This window comes from Larus michahellis, chromosome 6 (genome assembly GCF_964199755.1).
Source record: "Larus michahellis chromosome 6, bLarMic1.1, whole genome shotgun sequence".
In the NCBI taxonomy this organism is placed as follows: domain Eukaryota; kingdom Metazoa; phylum Chordata; class Aves; order Charadriiformes; family Laridae; genus Larus; species Larus michahellis.
In genome coordinates, this window is record NC_133901.1 from 37370404 (window position 1) to 37385651 (window position 15248).

Consider the following 15248-nt stretch of genomic DNA (forward strand, 5'->3'; position numbering starts at 1 on the left):
CTCAAATCATGGAACAAATAGGAATTATTCAAAAGGTTTCCTTGAAAAGACATGCCCTAAAAGAACCACAATACAGTGTGTTGTGCTGAGCATCCAGCACAATATAGTCTCCAGTAATAAAAGACACTTACCTGGTGATAGTCTTGAATGTTTACTGTAGGAGATGAAGAATTGGCATATGCATTTATATGACACACATTTACATTGTACTACACAGTTTTTAAGAAGAGCGGCCAAGCTGAAGTGTTCTGGGATATCTTCAGAGGAGAGAGGTCTCCAAACCACAGGCCCAACCACATATCTGTGCTGAGAAGCTCCGATCCCTCTTCTTTCTGGGCCTTCTTAATAATGGACCTGCTCCTACCTGTCTGCTGAGCTCTCACTAGGATTTCAGTGAATCCAGGGTGTTCCTCTGCCCAGAACAGCTGGTTAAAAGGGACACGTAACTCCTTGCTTCATTGAGCTTTGCCTACCCTGCAGGTAACTTTTAACACTTGCTTCAGACCAGTATTTGAAGGATATGGCAGGATTATTCTATTTGTAAAGAAGATATTTCGTATGCTGGTTTAGCCCACAATCTATCCTTCCCTAAATTACAAGTAAACTAAGTTTGATGAGCCAATCCTGGCTTTAAACAATTTGCTTAAAGGCCCTCATAGGTGGAATAATAAAGCATATGGGAAGGGGCGGGGGGAATCACCACCTTCTACTCAAATACGAAGCTAAACATTAGTAGAAAAAAATTAACGTTCAAATTATGAGTTTGTGGTAAAAGTGCACACTAGCTTTAATTGAAATCATAGAAAAAAATAACGCGCAGTACAGCCCGCTGAGAACTGTTTCACTGAGAAACTATGGGCCGCCCTACCTTCAGGCCACAGGAAAAACTGAATTAAAGATCTGGCAGCAGAGAATAAACTCCTAAAGGCTGAGTAGGCAGTTATTTAGCAAGACAGAAACAACACACACGGCACGTGCACTGCACTCACTCTCTCCCTTACTCTACATACATGCAGGTAGCTACTCTAGATTTGAGTTTTGCTGCCTCTCGTTTACAGGACCCATTTGTTGCCCTATTTGTTTGTGGTTAGACGTCTTCTGCAGAGACTTCTGCAAGCTAGAGATTTTTACCACACGTTTAAGATATACGCACTTTCTTGCTTGTGCATGCTTTCCCCTCACACCCTCCAAGCTAACGTCATTTCCCCCCCTCATTTTCCAGAATAATACACTTGTTTGACTATTTTTTCTTCGATACCCTCTATTGCTGTAAAAATCTTCCGGTGAACTTGACAGCAGTAAGACTGCTGGTGCACAGAGTGGCACACTACTGCCCACCCCATCACCTTGTCTCTTCACTTTCCCCATATCTCCTGGCATCTCTGACCGTAACCTTTTAGTATATAGTTGGGCAATGTACTCGGCCTACATTTTATCTAAAGCAGGTCCTGGTTCGTAATCCTTCTATGGACACCAGAAATACAAAGACAACCTCTGTGTACGTCTTGGGTCAGAAATGCAGCCTGGTCTTCCATAAAGAGTAAATAGGTCGCTAGATTAGAACAAGGCAAAGGGAACGGGTTGTGTAAGACCAGGAACATTGACAGATCAGCAGGTCCTTAATGAGAATCAGGACAGCTTTAACAGAGAAGTTACCAATCAACGACACACCGACAGATTTTGAATAGCACCTCAGCAGCGCTGGGACCTAGAACAACTTCAGAGAGGTCACTACTTGCAGCTCCTGCTAAGACAGCACCTGGGCTCTCTGACCATGAGGCAAGAAGCCTTCCATGGCATACCAGGCCTTTAACCTGTTATTTGGCAACTTCCTGGAGCACAAGAGCACAGCACCTCTACCCTGAGAATTCTTTACAGTGTATAAAGAGCAGGGTACCCCCTACCACCCGCAAGCAAGAAAGTTTGCTGCTTTCTTGCTCTTGCTTCTGGCACTTAATTGCACACGGGTTTCTACTGAAGACACTCATGTTGGAAACACTTTCACAACTATTTATTTTGGCCAAAGTTGTAATGTATATCATATCTTACTAAGACACACGGAAACAGAATTTTATGGGCTCTGGAAAAAAAAAACAACAAAACATTTTGCCAAGCTAGTCCATTTATTGAGCCTCTATCGACCAGGTTTTGATTAGCAAGAGAACACTGAACAACATACAAAATAAATATTTAAAATAACAAAGTTCCCTTCATACAGATAAAGTTTTCTGGGGACAAAGGTTAGAAAATATATTCTAGTTGGAAGAACATGCCTCAGGTTTCTTAGAAAAATTTTCCTAGAGAAACAGATTCTCTTAGAAGAAACAATTTTCATAACAGCACTACATTTAGAAACTGAACCGTATGCCAAAGGAAATAACCATAAGGGAGAAAAGGTTTATATTTACATACAGGACAAACAATACAAAGCATTAGCTGGACATTCACTTTACATTTAAAGTTTATACCATTAGTGTGGGTGAGCTACTGAACTGGAGAGCTCTGAGTTTCTCACTAAGTTAAACTACTGCAGGCTCTAGGTGGACTACCGAACTGTAGACACCTTAGTTCTATCAACCAGTACAGAAGCTGTCTGATAGCACTGGTTTTGACAGATAACATTTTAATAGTGCACATTTCCTTCAAGGCAAGTATTTATATGAATGGACACAGCTTTGCTCTTAGCCTCTCCATTCTTGTTGGAAGAAGACCCACCATCTCCTTACTAAGTTCTAGTTCAGTTTCAACAGCACGGACAGCATCTGGGTACTTCTCACAATAGTCTACCAGAAACATGTAATATTCCAATGATGTCTGCATATTTTCCAGTTGTTTTTTGCTATCCGAAGTAATAAGCTTACCATACAGTCGTGCAATATGAAATTTAGCCACCATTGCAGGGCGAAGAACATCTTCCTCCAGCTGTTCAGGAAACACCCTATCTGGGTTCCTCAAAGAATCTAAGAAGAGTTCATAATACTTGATTGCTAATTGAGCCAGAGAATTTATTTTTTTAATTGTGTGGGAGTCTAGCTCCTCTAACCTGTTACCAATAGCTATCTTTAAATCCATCATTTCATAATAGGTGTCGGCTAGTTCAAACTGAAGCTGCCTACTAATCAACAGATAGTACTGAGGATTCAAGTCTACATATATAGACTCCAGCATGTCTAGTCTACGCTTGTGCATTTTGCAACGTCTCTCATAGTCTTCTTCAAAGAAAGCAAGTACCTTAAATAAAGCACTGTGATCCTGAACAATTTCAATATGGTCAGTAACATAACCATCAACCTGAAAGAACTCTTTCGCTTCCAGAACATAGTTCTGACCAACTAGGAAGATTTCTCTGGCTTCTTGAAAATCTAAAGGATATACACTGCTCACTTTCTCTTCAATGGCTAAAACAGAGTCACATATATCACTCGTCCCAAAAAGGACAGCTTTTTTCCTGCCCTTCTCTTTTTCATCCTCTTCTTTTTTCCTTTGGGCTTTAAGTTCCAATTGCCTGTCTGGATCCAGCTCTCCTATGTTATCCTGAAATGACAAAGCATACTAATTAAAAACGCTTACAAAGAGTGACTTACACTGAATCACTTTATGTATGAATTACCTTTGAAATACAACCTAGTTAGCAACAAGACAGAAAAGAAGACATGTTGCCACATTAGATCTTATATACACAAAAAAATCACGTAAATTACAGTCTAGATTGTGTAAAAACATAAGACTAAGACAATTTGGTCTCCCTACCCTGTGTGACAATATAGCCAAAACAATAAACATAAAGCCCGAAGGCCCTACTTCTACAAAGCATTTCAGCAAATGCTGTTTTGAACATTCAAATGAATGAAATGAATGCCTGAATGAACCAAAGCCTTGAATGAATGAGAACACCAGCACACAAAACTGTTGCATATTAAGATGTTTTTACTAGCAGTTAAATAAGGAGTAATCTGCCAAATCAAGCTGCAAGAAAATGTGCCAGAGAGGAGAGAAATTCACAGAGTTGCTGTACAGGCAGCGCACTGATCACACTACAGAGCTGATCTCCTATCCGTGCTTATTTTTAAGTGCTGCATTAAAGTCAAAGCGTACTATGAAACACCTGCTACATCACAAGCATTTATTGTATTATTCATTGGGCAATTGTCTATCATCTGCTACCAACTATGAATTGATACCTGCTACAGACATCAAAACAGACTTTGTTTTTAAACAATGACAGCTACAGAACATATTTTTGTCACCTCAAGTAATTTCCGAGCGCTTTGCAGGAGATTCAGGCAATACTTAATCCAGCACCTTGCAATTTCAGCTTTTCTCTGTCGAAGGTCCTGTTGATCTTGCTCTGTTTCATCTATTGAATGGACAAAAACACATAAAAACCTTAAGTGAAATCAAGCACTCCAGCAAGAACATCAAGTGTCACATGCAAAGAATACGTTACTTGTATTTAATTAATTTTTCCTCATTTTTAGACAGAAACATGTTCTCCATATTAGTTTATACAATAATTCTGTAAACTGTCACTCTGGTTAGAAAATCATACAGATTAACATGGATTTGTGATGCATGAATTCTTCCAAAAAAAATAGATCATAACGTATGTTTAAAAAGACCTTTGATCTTGGAGGTGTTTTACCGGAAAAAAATTTTCATGTCTCTGTAACAAGAGAAAGAAATCAGGACAATTTGTTTTCTGAGTTTCAGCTGCCTGCCCAGTAATTGTTTCTAAGGATGATTAGGGCAACGGGCCCCAGTCTTGCTACCAGAAAGGGAACAAAAGTAGGAGAAACTTCCTTTGGTCAATCTACCTGGCACCAACATAAGATATATTAGCTCTACAACTTCTGTATTTTGCTCCCCGCAGTCTCCCCACTGTTAGAAGTAGCAGCACTGCTGATGTCTCAAGATAAACATTTTCAGAAACCAAATGGATTTCAAAGAGAACTCATTTCCCAGTCTCTAGACAGAAGGCAGCATGTCAGCTGAATAAGGAGGGGATGCTAGCATTCCTGTTCCCCAAACAAAAAGCCAACTTCAGATTCAGATCCACTATCTTAATTATCTTTCATTAGAGCCAATCAAGTTGTTCTTATTAAGGAAATAAGAATTGTTGGCAACTTAAGAAAAGGCACCTTTACTCAATATCTCTGTTTATATTCCGATTAGCCTAAAATGAATGTGCTTGAGACCAGCCAATGCTGTGTATTAGTCTTTGTGTAAGTTAGAACGTTCTACATAACGATCTTCAAGTCCACAGCTCAGCTCTCTATACCATGAAAAGGAAGGGAATATAGGATAAACGGTTACTCCACTGAAACTAACATAAATATCACTACTCCCATTTGGTGTAGGAAGAAGTCAAGATAGAAGTTAGTTGACTTGACAAAAGTCACACAAGAAATCTATACAGTACATTTAAAATTAGGACTCTTCACCTACAACATCCAGTCTTGCATCTGCATTTGAGACCATAACTGACTGTATGTTTCTGCACACCTACCGAAAACATAACCTCATTTTTTGGCTTAAGTATTGTATTAATATCCAACAACAGTGCAGTCAGGTAGCTATGGAAGCCCACAAACACTGATTCAGCCCTACTGAATATTTTGTAAAAAGGGCCTAACAGATTAGCATAACCTGACTCTCGACAGCCCTGTTTGCCTGAAACTGAAAAGCTTTTGGGCATCATCCTCAAAGTATTTAAACAGTAAGAAAAGCAACTGCATAGAGTTCTGTATTTTTTGAGCTAAGAGAAATACTAAAAGCAATTAATTTAATGTACTGTCACTGAAGTTCAATTAAACAAAACTCAGTTGTGTCTATTTGGGTTATATTTTAATCTGAAATAACAACAACATCAGCAGATTAAGGAGTTTGTGTCCTAAACAGCTCAAACCATTAAAAGTTAACCAGTGTATTCACCGTTCAAAGTCAGAGTTATAAACTCACACAGGGGCTACCCTGAGTACTTGCTCACTCTCTATGAGTTAAAGCTCAATTGATTTGAAGCTTTCAGTTGCCCAAGACACTGAATGTAAGAGGCCATGCTGTAGATAAGCAAAGACTAAGCCTAAAAGCGAGACTTTATGTTGAGTACTGACACAATCACATAACAAGTAGTCCTTAAAATTGTGGTCAGTTCTCTAAAAGTTTCTTTTATTGATCTTTGCAAAGGAACAACTTTGTGGTTCAGCACATCAATACCCAAAACAACAAGGAGGGGAGCTACAACTCCAAACCCAGCTGTTAATGAGGCTGCAGCATCCAGCAACGACAGACAATACAAGTAACTTCTGGATTTTTAAGAGCTGCAGTTTCCCTCCCTCTTTTAAAACTATTCCCAGGAAGCATCTGGTTTGGTTCATTGAATCATTGCCCTCTGATCACAGACAAGCAAAGGTAAGCTGCATTTTAAGCACATGTACAATGACAAATGGGTGAACAGAGACATTGCCACCATTGAAATGGATATGGTTTTAAATTTCACTTTTATACTGGTGTGCTTTCTGAAACACCCACAAGAAGCACTTGAGTTTCTTCTCACAGGGTTTACTCATAGTCAGTCTTAAACTGTAGTAGCAGCTCTTCAGATGCATTCCACTTTACTGGGTTAAATTTTGTACATACTGCTAGACTTCACTTCTAACATTATGTATCAATGATGCTTAATTCACAATATTTTATTCAAAACTTTTATATGAACTTACTGTCTTCAGCAGATGGCACCTGTCCAGCTTGGCTAAAGATGACACTGGCCGCTGCTAGACAGTGCCGGGCCTCCATAAAGCATTGCTGGCAAAAAGAGAAACAGCAGCGTTTATCAGTGGAATAAACAGCCCAGCCACTGCTCTCAGCTTGGCTAAACCCCTCGCCTCAGGCAGTAAAGATACATGAACACAAGGCAAATGACAGAACTGAGGCTCTGGTGCGTATTCCCCTGGCCACTGGAAGAAAAGAGACAATTTTTCCATGTCTACGATTGAATACAGTATTTTCTAACCAACCATTTTCTATGACAGCCACAATAGCAAGCCTTGCTTTTAATATTAGACACATACATTGTGAACATTTTCACTGTTCTGATCTATTATCGCTTCCTTGCGGTAAAGGAAGTGACGTCTTGTGGTAAAGACTGTATCACAGGGTGTTAGTTGGACACACAACACAACATTATGAGTCAGATTTAGATTCCTTTACTCATATTTGGCAGTGTATTGTTTAATGAGCAGTGCTATCAATGCATCAAAAAGACATGAAAATTACAAGTTACTATTCAAATTAGTGTTAACTGGCTTAGGTATGGCAGAAGTCTTTTAAACATCAGAAAAGAGCATCTGAAGAGTCTAGAATATAGAAATTTCTAAAAAAACTGAAGCATTTCCTGACACAGTGGATTATTTTGAGTCACCACAGATGCGTGGAAGCAAACACCTACCATCTTACATATTTGCTTTAATGTTCACACAGGCTCAAACAAGTCTTAAGCACATGCTAAGGTTCAAAGGACAGTAATTTACAGGAAACATACATGTGCAATACCTTGGCCCTCTGATGCTTTTGTTTTTAAACTCTTTATTATAAGAGAACAATATAAGAAGTGTTACTTACAAGCATGGTGTCATATCACTGTTGATACTTCATAAACCACAGAGCTTTTCTTATGTCTACACCCCTGCTCATTTTTCCCACTGCCATCACACCACCACAGGAAAGCCACTATGTCCTCTTCAGAAAAAACTAGCAGACGTTTTATGTCAGAAGACAACTCGTGGTCTTATAAGAGCACATTTTGAATTCGACATGGAGCCCTGTCTCAAACAGCTGTTTAAACAATTGATAATTATATTTACGATACAATTACAGCAGAAAAATATTAACTATATTACCTTAGAGAGATAGTACTGCGACAAAGTAGCAGCATTGAGTGCCCATTCTACTGGATTGTAGCCACAATACTCAAGCTGTCGTTTAAGAGTAGTATGGCAATACTGAGCAGCCTTCTCAATCATCTCCAGGTGTTGGTAGACTTGTGCCAGATAATACAGAGTATGCGTATAGGCTTTTTCAAATCTGGGAAAAACAACAGTCTCGTTAGGTTTCTTCTTTTATTCCTCCCTAAATACACCCTCATAAATTACAGAAGTAATAATAATCTAGGTATGCTGCTACGCGCCCACCTTTTGGATCTTTCTTGGTCTGTGATTTTTTCTTCTTCTGCCATGAAATGTTCACTAGGATCCAGGGGAGGATTTCCATCCTGCAAGAGGACGTGATATATTCAGTCAACTACATTTCTCTTGCTTTGTAACATAGTGCTCCCTCTTCTGGCTGCAGATGATTTACCATTTTTCAATCCCAAATTCAACAAAACTTCATATAACGTTATCTACACCTATCTCAATGTAATGTCTCTGGAGCAATTCCACAAACCTCAGAAGATCTGGATGAAAGATGTGTAGATGAAAGCCCCAATTCCACATAGAATTACAAGGTTTTCAGCTTGTAGAAGACTTCTGTTTACATACTTTAAAGTAACACGTTGCCTGCACCAGAAATACTCAGCCTGGATTCTGCAGGACTATATAATTGGGCATCTTTGTTTTGTATGGCAACAGAATGGGTTTTAAAGCATCAATTTAATACTAAGCATGCCTTCAAGTGTGAAATATTCGTTTGCCCAGCTGCCCTAATCAGTAACAAGAAAACATCCTGCAGGAAGTACTGCAAAGAACATTATGTGCAGAGAGTACTCAGCAGACCTGCTGTAAAGACTTACCACTGCGAAATGACTCCCTTTATTCATAAGCTGGTAAGACTATTTACTCAAATATACGAATGACAGAACAAGCAATGTCTTTAGATTATGAAGCTGCTAAACCTTGATATAAGGCATGACCTACCTGCAAGTTACTAATGATGTGAACTACTTCATTTAGAAGCGCTTTTTTGTTTTTTAAACCATGAGTTCTGTCAGAATCCTTATACAGAGATAGATCTCGTGACACATACAAAACAGCTGATTTTCCTTGAGAAAGAACTGAAAGTAAGATATTGCTGTGCACACAGAAGTAACTCTGATTTTAAACTTATTTTTATGCATTCTGTGACATTAGTTTGAGATGAACGCAGAACAGTGACAACTATAAATCTTTCAGCAGTGCTCTGTTCAACCTTGCTTTAAAACAACTGTCAATAAAGTTAGTCACCATAACTGTCAAGATCAGCAGATTAACATAGCTTATGGCAAAGTTTTATTAGTCTGTGCTTATCTAATTTCCTCTGTAACTAAGTTCAGATGCCAATTCTAAAACACTACATTAAGATGTCTTTCTAAAGGTGGCTTTTTTCCATTACACAGTGCGTCCTGAAGGATGTTCAACATGTCTGCTAGCAACACAGCCCAGTTTAGCATGCAACTTTCCCAGCCCTTTCCTAACCTCATTTATTTCTTAACCCGAGAGAAAGTAAAGCAACAAATAAAAAGCAGTCCAGAGAAACACTTTTCGTAAGATAATACAGACTCAGGCAGGATCAGAAGCAAAGGCAGAGAATGCATTCACTTTATAGGGAAGAAAACATATTCCTATGTTTGTAGTTCTTCTCGTTAAAAATCCTGAAGGGATTTGTTTGTTTGCTTTTAACGTAAATGTTTTATTCGTCTTCAAAAATGGACAAATGGGTCTGAAATAGATAGGGACAAATAAGGGTGTTTAACCTACCAGAGGTATAGATTTTTATGTAATCTTTTAATCTTTTTCCTTTGAAAAGAATTTTAAAATAGATATGAACTCAAAGTAGTCCGGAGCAGAAAGTAAAAGGATCTTTTAACTTTAACAAAATAATTTTTTTCTTGGAATTGCCTTGGATTTTCCTCTTTAGGGGAAAAAACAATCCCAACCCCATCCAATTTATAAACTAACTAGACCCAGTTCATAAATGTGGGAAAATAAGGGAAGATTGGCGAGGAGGACTGTAAACATGCTCGAGTGACTGGCAGCTGGGGTGCAGAAAAACAGATATATCATACTAATCATTTAGTCTCGTGTGTCTGACAAGTAGAACACCTGTGTTTAAATAATATAGGCCTGAGACAGACTGAGAGGCACCCTATCAAGCATGCCTGAGATTCCTCCTCTGCCATGGGAAAGATCAAAGCACAGTGGTAAACTACACCTGCGTGAATCTCAAGAACAGCAGGTTTGGTGATCCTCTATCAATGGACCGAGCTCCACTGTGCCTGCATCCCCCTCTTGTGTGCCCAGGTGCTGCTGCTGATCCCTCAGTTGGTGAGATAATGAAATTAAATTTACTCTTTGAATTTCATCTGTGGTTTGTTCTCACACAGTAAACAGCTAAATCCACCAGTTCAGGAAAACACCTCAATCATCAACAGTTTACCAAAGATTCCAAGACAGGAACGCTTCCCAATAGCCTAAAAATAGTGAACGTTAAGAAAAGTATATTCACATTTTTATAATTTGTGAATGATGAACATTGACATGACTGTACAAATCCTAAGATCAAACACCACTGCAGGGAACTCAAGTCCTCTTTATAAACCATAAAGCAGTTAGAGAAGCTCCCCCATGCCCTGTGATTTTGGTTGGGTTTTTTTTGTTAATTCTTTGTAGCTTATGGCAAATACAGTTCAGTATCTTCAGAAAAACATGACACAAGTCCAATAAAGTTACCACAAAACCAGTCTTTTGCTGTAGTTCATTGAAAAAAAAAAACAAAACAAAACAAAACCTCTTTAGGCATAGCTATGTTTGACATATCATATAATGCACTGAAATATAAGTGGCAAATAAAAAAATGTTGGGCAAAAAAGTGTGACAAGTCATCTGATGTGAGCTAATTAACAGTCGTGTATGTATACCCTAGTCAGGCAGCAAAGCCCCAGCAGGAATATTCACTAGCCACTACTATCAAAAATTAAGCATTTCAGAAAAGTCCACAGTGAAAACTGTGAAGTATTTGGCAGCATTGTTTAATCCACTGAAATATATGGTAGTACCAGTTCAGTTCAGCTTCACAATCACTGGAGCAACTGCCGGAATCTTTTAGAGGCGATGTGGAAGTTAACAATGTCGTACCTGGCTGGGTATAAACATCAAAGTTGAACATCAGGAATTAATTAGAGAGAGGGTCTGTAGAGATGTAGTATCTCTAGTTAGACCAACCAATCCAGAGGGTGGAAAATAAACAGACAAGCTTTTTAGCACAAGTGGGGTTTTTTTCTGGATCTGTGACCTCTCTGACCACTGTAGACCAGCATGGCTACAAAGGAGGGAATATGGCAGTAACCAACCAAGACTCTCATTCTAAAATTTCCACAAGAATAATCTGTGCCATAAACCGAGTTCATGTAAAAACCAAACTGTAATTTCATGAAACTAAGTTATGTCCAACCTTTATAGCTGTCCTGAGACACAGATACTGCTCCTTTAAGGCCACAAATGTTTTTAGCTCCCTCACAATCTGTCCCTGAAGCAAGTCATTGTAGGAATAGCTTTGCAAAGAGCTTAAAAATAGCACAAGGGAGTCTTTGTTGATACACAGAAGAATCCACAACTCAAAAGGTTGTTTAATATGCATGAGAGGTTTAGCTGTTTATAAGATTGTCCCCTTGGATATAGAACTAAATTACCTGCCTCTATGAAAGACTGTGCAAATATACGAAAACCATGCAAATATTACAGTTTTGTTTCCTTTTCCCACTGAAAGCAATGCACTGACGTTTTACAGCATTTCCAAGACAAGATCAAGAATAGTCTTAATTAAAAGCCAAATCCTACCTAGCTTCAATTTTGGATTATCAATTCAAAGAGCTTTCAAAAAGGACCATTATTTTTGAGCAAAATTATTTTCCTGAATAAGTCCATTTTGAAATTAACAAGTGATACTCTAGTTTGCCTCTTCCTACACTAGGCAACACAAATCACGTCGTTTTTCAACAGTATCATAGCAGCCAGTATAAAGCACAGAAACTCAAGTTCCATCGTACATTTTTTTTCAACGATTACTAAAACTGTGAGTAGCACATGAAAATAAGACCTATTAATAAACACAGTACCTCTTTCATGTATTGATTATACAAGGCTTCTGCAGATTCCAAGTAAGTTTGCGCAGTTTTAATTTCATCCCTTAAAGACCACAGGATACCTAGATTGTTCTAAAGGTAAAGAGAAAAACAAATTAGTTATTTTCCCATTGTGTTCCAATTACATTACACATTTTCTCCAAACATTTTATCAGTCTTCACGCTTATATGTGTGTGTGTGTGTGTGTATATATATATATATATATATATATATAATCTGTTCCAATACAATGGATTTCAAAAAGCAAAAGTTGTGCCCACCCATTTCGTCACAAGTTGCTCAAGAGGGAGAATTCTCATACAGCAGCAAACACATACAGAAGTCGCCTCACAAACTGTAACTTTCTGTGTTTACTCTGCTAAATAAGGACTGGTGTGTTGAAATAACAAGCTTTTTCCATCCAATATGTTCTGCATCTGATTCATGCAGCTTTTATATCGTATACAAATATCATAAAAAGAGCCAAGGAATTAGAAGTTTGTCATCATGACTGTAGAAAAATTTAACAGGGAAAAGATACGCTAAGAATGAATGCTTGTATATTTTCAACAATGAAAAGAGATGAAAAGAACCATTAAGATGCAAAAACTACAGATTACTGCCTTCAAATCTAAATTACAGCAATGTACATAGTAACGTTACTGCATCTGTGAAGCCAACTTTTACAAAAAGTGCCTCTAATTTTATTAATAAGATGAAGGCATTAATAACAATCTGTGCCCGATGTGCTCATTTAATTCCTAGGCAGTGTTGTTACAAAATCCAACAGGGTTAAAAAAAACATTCAAAAGAGTTAGAATGTGTAGTTAGTTATGTGCCATCCCTGTGCCCCCTTCAATTCCATTTATTTTATTATTTTTATAAGCAAGCGCAACATAGCACAATGCTTATGAACAGAAATACTTTGCCAAGGGCCAAGCAGTGGAACGGACCAAATTTTATTAGCCAGAAACTGGTAAACATCCTTATGCAGAAGCTCAGAAATTAGAAGTAGGGCTCCAGAAACCAGCCCAGCAGGAAAAAGGAATGCTCCTTCTTTTAAAATAGAAGTCAGTGCCGTGACAACAGGCAGAACGTGGCCACTGTTGACAATTACTGCTTCTATATCAGAAATGTTTTTAATTAAATACTCAAGTCTTTTAGAGCCCTTGGGAGGGAAAGCTGAGGGCGTGCTCATTTACCACCACTGCTCGGCTGCCTGCCTGATGGTAGTGCCAGACAACAGCAGACCTGGGTACTGCCAGACCACAGCACCTCACACGCATAACACAGAAACTTTATCCTGCTGTTTCCTAAAGGCCCCAAAACAGGAAAAATCCACACAAACGTCTGTCCAACAGAGAGAAGAACTGGTTTCCAAAACACTAATTCAACAGCACAGTGGAATCCCCGTCCCTCGGCCACAAAAGCAACAACTCCCCAGCAACACACGCTGGGAAGATGTTACCTCATTTTGACTGGCTTCTCAAGCAATTTCCAATCTTACAATGGGTAACAGATTCGTAGCAGTGTACCCAAACCCTCACGCTGAAGGACAATGAGCAGATGCAGCCTCACGAATTCCAGACAACTCAGTTAATTTAACCAACATAAGACAAGTCACACTTTAACTAGCGCCTTTCCGCATGAATACACAATTCCTTGACAGTTTTGCAATGTTTAACAAGAAAGTACTACTGAGCCTTTTCTAATTAGAGCAGCCATTTTTGACAGAGACATCTAAATAACTGCTCTATTTAATTTAAAGTCGAGAGACAGATATCCAACTATACACCAGCTACCATGATGGAGTGGTTGAGCAAAGGTCCTTTTGTGAATCTTCATACAGTAAAAACTAATTTTGTTAATAGTATTACTTTCTTATGAATAAAGAGGTGAATATTACTACATCTAACCCTACAAAGATGTATTTACCCACCCGGAATTAAATATAATAGATTAAGAGAAAACAGGCAAGGCTGAAAAGCAAGTGACAACTTTTGAGAACAGTTTACCTTTTCAAGACACTGCGTAAATAAAAGCAACTCCCAACTTTACTTTGACAACAAATAGCAGTTAAAGAATCACAAATAAGTTCTAGACGTATTAAGGTCTTCTACTAATTTATTCTTGCTCGGGTCTTACAAGCTCTGTCCCAGCCTATGCTGAAGAGTACACTGCCTTGTCAACACCCCACTTCTACGAAGAGGACACAGTGTTGGATCAGGCATCAGCAGCAAGCTTGGACACAAACAGCATCCCTCCACAGGCCTCACCATCAAATTATTTCTTCGAGCATGAAGAAAACACCAGCAGCGCTAGCGTTTATTATCAAACAAGCCACATCTATTTTAAGGGGTACCACCGATCTCCCTTGCCCTGTTTGCAGCGACCACACAGCAGGGCCCATGGACACAGCACCCCTGTCGTGGACTGGCCGCTGTTTTACTTCAAACCAGGACAACCCTCCACCACCCCACGCCAAACACGCCCCTCGGAGCCGCCGGCGGCCACCCCCTCTGGCCTGCTCAGCCCCAGCCTACCTGGGCCTGGATGTAGAGGGAGACGCAGTCTGGGGAGAGGCGGTGGGGCTCCAGCAGCTGCGTGCAGCGCTGCAGGTGCTCCTCACCGGCCGATAGCTCCTCGGTGTCGGTGTGGTTGACGCCCAGCTCGTACTCCAGCACGGCCCGCCGCACGGCCAGCAGCCGCGCCTCGCCGCCCTCCTCGGCAGCGCTCAGCAGCTGCTTCACCTCCTGCAGCAGGGCCCGGGCGCTGTACTTGGAGCGGTAGGGCTCGGTCTCCGGGTCTTTGCGGGACTCCACGGTAGAGAGCGTGCGGGCGGTGCGGAACTTCTCGCACACCGCGGCCCAGCCGCCGCCCGCCGCCGCCATCTTCCCTCCTCCCCCGGCCGCCCCGCGTCACGCGCGCCGCCACCTGACGCGCCGCCGGCCAATCAGCGCCGCGCTGCGGAGGGTCGGCCCCGCCCCCGTGGTGACCGCCGCGGCGGGTCCGGCCCCGCGCTCCCGCCGCCAGCAATCCCCAGCGGTTTCCCCCCACAGCCGCCGTGAAGGGGGCTGAGGGCAAACGGTGCCAAGCGTTCGGCATCAGCAGACGGCGACAGGCAAGCGGAAGCGCCCCAAGAGCCCTTGGGATACT

The 15248-nt window shown here is 40.3% G+C and overlaps 1 protein-coding gene across 1 annotated transcript; it reads right to left on the reverse strand.

Annotated features, from left to right (window-relative positions):
• Positions 1-1996: 1996 nt before the first annotated feature.
• Positions 1997-15047, reverse strand: KIFBP (kinesin family binding protein). The gene is made up of 7 exons (XM_074590190.1): positions 14636-15047; positions 12086-12184; positions 8187-8266; positions 7896-8079; positions 6717-6801; positions 4248-4357; positions 1997-3534 (listed from the first exon to the last, which is right to left on the reverse strand). Exons 1-7 carry the CDS (start codon positions 14981-14983, stop codon positions 2656-2658), a joined length of 1785 nt encoding a protein of 594 aa, XP_074446291.1. The 5' UTR covers positions 14984-15047; the 3' UTR covers positions 1997-2655.
• Between the last annotated feature and the right edge of the window lie 201 nt (positions 15048-15248).